General features: G+C 39.2%; 1 protein-coding gene across 1 annotated transcript; it reads left to right on the forward strand.

Moving 5' to 3' along the window:
* Positions 1-1,809: 1,809 nt before the first annotated feature.
* LOC146620972 (general transcription factor II-I repeat domain-containing protein 2A-like) lies at positions 1,810-2,514 on the forward strand. The gene has a single exon (XM_085367725.1). The coding sequence runs from the start codon at positions 1,810-1,812 to the stop codon at positions 2,512-2,514; it is 705 nt and encodes a 234-aa protein (XP_085223851.1).
* The last annotated feature ends 3,881 nt before the right edge of the window (positions 2,515-6,395 follow it).

Here is a 6,395-nt window from a genome sequence, read left to right on the forward strand (position 1 = left end):
CTACGTATAGGTAGTGTTCCTTAATGTTTAAGTTATCAAGTTATCTGCTGTTTAAAACACGATTTCCCTTCAGTGTTGCCGTACTTTGACAGTTTCAATAACAATCTCAGCTTTTTCATATATAGCATGTTTATTAAAGTTACTGTTCCAAAAGGCCAAATATGTGTTTTAAGAAGAGATTTATGAGACAAAGCAAAAAGTGTAGGCAGAGATGCTGCTGATGGTTTTTAAGTTTTATAAGTTGGACCTTTTGAATTTTTACACTCCTTAATCCTAGAGGATAAATCTATAGCAGGGGTCACTAACAGGCGGACCGGGGTCCGAGTCCGGACCCAGTCGCCATCCTATATGGACCCGGACCTATAGTTAACAAAATATTAAATTATATTTAATTTTGACGGGGCGATTCAATTTTAAGCAGTAACCTTACATTGTATTAGACCAGGGAACATACTAACCAATTGTGTGCGAGTTACGCCACCCACGTGACACTACTTAGCCAATCACATCTGCGCATTCAAGGCGATCGCAACGCTGAGTGCAGACAGAGGAAAGACATGGTGAGAGGTGAATGACAAGCGAGACGATTAACGATACAGTGAGACAAGACGTGAGCGGGAGTCACAAGAGGTAAAACAACTATGGCGCTTTCAAAAAAGAGAAAAGTAGACACCGAAAATAGAACTTTCAAGACTGAATGGACTGACGCATATATGTTCATTCTTCCGGCCGCAAGCAGCAAACCAGTGTGTCTCATATGTTCAGAAACCGTGGCACTGATTAAAAGTGGCAATGTCAAACGCCACTATGAGACAAAGCACAAAGCTTTTGAACAATCATACCCACCCAAGTCTGAACTCAGGTCCCAGAAAATTAGCAGTCTCAGAGCCCAATATGATCAGTCCACAAGGATCTTAACCAGTTCTTTCACCGCCCAACAACGTGCTCATGAATGTTCCCTCAGAGTTGCTTGGATTTTAGGTCAACACAAAAAGCCCTTTGCAGATGCAGGTGTTGTCAAAGAGTGCATGAGTGCAGTAGCAGAAACATTACTTGAGGGTAAACAAAAAGAAGAGCTTCATGACAAAATAAAGCAAATACCTATGTCAGCATCAACAGCCACAAAGAGAAGTGAATTATTAGCTCAGGATGTGCTATCCCAGCTGGAAGAAGCTATTCATAAGACACCATGTGTAGGCTTGGCTGTAGATGAGTCCACTGATGTGTCTGACAATGCTCAGCTGTTAGTTTATGTAAGGTTCTTCAACAATGATAAGAAAGAGTTCTGTGAAGACCTGCTAGGTGTAACTTCCCTTCACAGCACTACAAGAGGAGAGGATATTTACCTGGCCATTAAGGAAATGTTAACAAAGCGAGGAATAGAGCCAAACCAAGTGGTTTCAATAACCACAGATGGAGCCCCTGCTATGATGGGGAGAGAGAAAGGAGCTGTAGCAAGAATGAAAGAGGACAATCCCGAGCTAATCTCTTATCATTGCATTATTCATCAGTCAGTGTTATGCTCCACCCTGTCAGACGAGTATGCTGAGGTGATGAAAACAATGATGAAAATGATAAAATTTTCTCAGGGCATCTTCTTCTTGTCAGCATCGCATGCTCAGGGAATTTCTCAGAGAAGTTGATGCACACGCTGATGATCTTCTGCTTCACAACAATGTGAGATGGCTTAGCAAAGGCAGGGCATTGGAGCGATTTTGGTCCATCAGAAGTGAAGTAGCAGCTTTCTTGGAAGAGCTGGAAAGTCAAAAAGCAACAAACTTTTATCTCTTTTTAAATGATGGGAAAAACATGGATATTGTGGCCTTTTTGGTTGATATCACTTCACACCTGAATGAACTGAATTTGAAGCTGCAGGGCAAGGACAATTCAATTTGTGAACTGATGACAGCTGTCCGCTGCTTTCAGAGGAAACTTGAAGTGTTCAAAGAAGACCTGCAAGGAGACTATGCACACTTCCCAACAGTGAAGGAACAGGCTCAGGGACAGAGAGATGTGTCCTCTTTTGTTGACTTTGTTGATAAGCTGATTGAAAACTTCAGCAAACGTTTTGATAGCTTCAGCTTTGGACAGCAGCTCACCATGTTCATAAAGAACCCATTTGCCATCACTGATGTCAGAGGGTTCTCAAAGGAAGTCACACAGCACTTCAAGTGGGCAAATGCTGGGCCTCTTCAAATGCAACTAATTGATCTCCAAGCAGATGTGGCCCTGAAAGAGCAGTTTGGAAGAACTGAACCTGCCACTTTCTGGCCCCAATTGGTCTCTGAGACAGCTTTCCCAAATCTGAGGAAAGTAGCCCTGTACATCTTGACCATGTTTGGCTCCACATACAGCTGTGAGGCAGCTTTCTCCACAATGAACATAATAAAAACTAAATATCGTTCCAGGATCACCAATGAGCACCTACACATGTGTATGAGAATGGCCCTGACACCATTCCAGCCCAGATTTAAAATCCTAGTAGAGCGAACTAAAGCTCAGTTCTCTCACTGAACAACAGAAAGTTGGGACGTGGAATATAAGGGGGAAAGAAAGAGAAACTGTAAAATTGTTAAAATGTTTTGATGTTATCTGTTGAAAATGTATTGAGACTGTTTAGTCGAGATGTAAAATGTAAAGAAAAAGGGAAACTTTTTTTTTCTGAAATTAAGCACTTTGTTTTAAGATGCACAATTTAGCCATTTTATTTATTTTCTCTAATTCATTTTAAACAGCAGCCCTATTTCTAATGTAGGCCTACTGTGTGTTTCAGTGTTAACAATAAATTTTGTTGAAATGTTTTAACTTGTATTTTCATTGATTTGACAGTCTATTGTTCATACGTTCAGATATAAATTTAAAAAAAAAAAAAAAAAAGGTTGCTTCTCTATCACAATCATAACGTAAGTTAGACATTATGATGTCCCGGACCTCTGCTTGAGAAGATTTTCTCCAACTGGACCTCCTCAAATTTTAGTTTAATACCCCTGCTCTAAACGCTATTCCGTTTATTTCAATCATTAATGCTTAAACATGCAAATCATGCTTTAAACTTCTCACTGGTTCTCTAAAAAAGTCTGGGAACTTTTGGGTCATTACAAGCTTAAGTTTTACCATACCTAAATTATTAAACACACAAATAAAGTCATAGAATATTCATAAAACCATTGTTTGATGTTAAAACTCATCTTCCCCCTTTTTGACACACTCCCATGTGTCAATTCACCTGGAGCTAGAAATTAAAAGAAAAGGTTAGTGACATCATATCTCAGAAAGTATCAGAAATTCTCCTCTCGAGTATCGTTGCCCCAGTCTTGTCATCCTGTGTTAGGAAATGAAATCAGTGTAGTTATTATGTTAAATCTGTTAAACTCCTGGCTCCGCCCAGAGCCTGCATCTGCACAATTGCCTAGAAACAAAACCTGTATTAATATGAACTTCACATTTGAAACGTCGTTTTTTTTTTTCGCCACTGTTTTTCCCTCACTGACCACAGCAGGGGAACCTATGTCTTGATTCAGCCATGAATCCAGCTCACCTGATTCATCACTGAGCCCAACCGTCACTGGCATCTGATAGTGCTGCACTGCATGTTTTTCCCTTGATGTCACTATTTTCAATGTGTTAAGGAGTGAATAGTGAACTTCTTTTAATGGTGTGTTTAATTAATTTGATTTAATAACTTGTGACCTTTGAGTCCCTTCCTTGCAAGAATTATGGCCAATGACGGAAATGTATGTATTACATTTAAGATTGGAAAACAATGTCAATGCCACAAACGTGAGTTGTCATATACATCTGTGAGTTAATCTGCACAACCGTGTGCACATGTGCTCTGTGCATGTACACACACAAAGAATTGACCTTCGTTCCTTAAATTTGTAGCATTGCCTCTGTGCTGCCTGATGGTGCTCAGTGGCTTTTGCTTCTTGCTTTTAAATCAGATGTCACTCTCAACATAAACACAAGCTACAGCAGCCAAGCAGTCTTAGCTGAGGAAACAAAGATACATTTCCTCATTTAATGTAAAATATTGTGGTGATGTTATGTTATATTAGGCAGGCAGCTGCCCAAATAACACTGTGACAATCAAAAGTACAGGGAGTGCAGAATTATTAGGCAAATGAGTATTTTGTCCACATCATCCTCTTCATGCATGTTGTCTTACTCCAAGCTGTATAGGCTCGAAAGCCTACTACCAATTAAGCATATTAGGTGATGTGCATCTCTGTAATGAGAAGGGGTGTGGTCTAATGACATCAACACCCTATATCAGGTGTGCATAATTATTAGGCAACGTCCTTTCCTTTGGCAAAATGGGTCAAAAGAAGGACTTGACAGGCTGAAAGTGGCATTGGTTTTGGTGCCATAAATAGTCAAAAATAGTGAGATATCTTGCAGAGGGATGCAGCAGTCTCAAAATTGCAAAGCTTCTGAAGCGTGATCATCGAACAATCAAGCGTTTCATTCAAAATAGTCAACAGGGTCGCAAGAAGCGCGTGGAAAAACCAAGGCACAAAATAACTGCCCATGAACTGAGAAAAGTCAAGCGTGCAGCTGCCAAGATGCCACTTGCCACCAGTTTGGCCATATTTCAGAGCTGCAACATCACTGGAGTGCCCAAAAGCACAAGGTGTGCAATACTCAGAGACATGGCCAAGGTAAGAAAGGCTGAAAGACGACCACCACTGAACAAGACACACAAGCTGAAACGTCAAGACTGGGCCAAGAAATATCTCAAGACTGGTTTTTCTAAGGTTTTATGGACTGATGAAATGAGAGTGAGTCTTGATGGGCCAGATGGATGGGCCCGTGGCTGGATTGGTAAAGGGCAGAGAGCTCCAGTCTGACTCAGACACCAGCAAGGTGGAGGTGGAGTACTGGTTTGGGCTGGTATCATCAAAGATGAGCTTGTGGGGCCTTTTCGGGTTGAGGATGGAGTCAAGCTCAACTCCCAGTCCTACTGCCAGTTCCTGGAAGACACCTTCTTCAAGCAGTGGTACAGGAAGAAGTCTGCATCCTTCAAGAAAAACATGATTTTCATGCAGGACAATGCTCCATCACACGCGTCCAAGTACTCCACAGCGTGGCTGGCAAGAAAGGGTATAAAAGAAGAAAAACTAATGACATGGCCACCTTGTTCACCTGATCTGGACCCCATTGAGAACCTGTGGTCCATCATCAAATGTGAGATTTACAAGGAGGGAAAACAGTACACCTCTCTGAACAGTGTCTGGGAGGCTGTGGTTGCTGCTGCACGCAATGTTGATGGTGAACAGATCCAAACACTGACAGAATCCATGGATGGCAGGCTTTTGAGTGTCCTTGCAAAGAAAGGTGGCTATATTGGTCGCTGATTTGTTTTTGTTTTGTTTTTGAATGTCAGAAATGTATATTTGTGAATGTGGAGATGTTATATTGGTTTCACTGGTAAAAATAAATAATTGAAATGGGTATATATTTGTTTTTTGTTAAGTTGCCTAATAATTATGCACAGTAATAGTCACCTGCACACACAGATATCCCCCTAAAATAGCTAAAAGTAAAAACAAACTAAAAACTACTTCCAAAAACATTCAGCTTTGATATTAATGAGTTTTTTGGGTTCATTGAGAACATGGTTGTTGTTCAATAATAACATTATTCCTCAAAAATACAACTTGCCTAATAATTCTGCACTCCCTGTATATCTATTTTTGAACGCCTCAGCTGGAAAAAATTCAAAATGGTTTATAAAGTTGGCCACAGGTCTGTATGTAAATGGCAGTTAAAACATTGCTTCATATTTGGATATGTATGATGTTAGTTTCTAAAATACTAAAAAATGTGTTTATTAACAAAGTAAACTAAAAATAGACATTATTAAATTTTATACTTTTAACTACTGAATTGAACATAATATGAAATAATGTGTTTCCACTGTGGGAATGATGGATCCAATGACAAATAACTTTCAGATTAGTAAAGCTATATTTTTAATTTTTCTAGTTTTCCATTTCTATTTAGATGATTTATATTTATATTTAAAATGAACAGGATCATAACAAAATAACACCACTGCAAGTGTAACAAAAATATGTTGAAATCAAATGGTATGTTATTTGAAATCAATATGAAACAATGACACATGCATTGTATCCAATTTTTTTATTTATTTAATTTTTCCCAATTGTCCAAAATAGTCTGTGATTTGTCTTATTGTCCAACAAATCATATTTATATACAAATATATGTGACTCTCAAATATGATTTAAATGGATCATTCCTCACTTGATGACGAATTATCCATTTAAATATTTGCAGAGTCCTAAACTTGATGCCAGTGAACTTATCAGCGGTTGGTTTTTAAAAAAAAAAGCCCAAAAAATCCCCTATGAGCAAGCACTTGGCGACGG

The sequence above is a fragment of the Diplotaxodon limnothrissa genome, linkage group LG12 (assembly GCF_057381915.1).
Source record: "Diplotaxodon limnothrissa isolate DT_005_m linkage group LG12, D_limnothrissa_male_GT1.1, whole genome shotgun sequence".
Lineage (NCBI taxonomy): Eukaryota > Metazoa > Chordata > Actinopteri > Cichliformes > Cichlidae > Diplotaxodon > Diplotaxodon limnothrissa.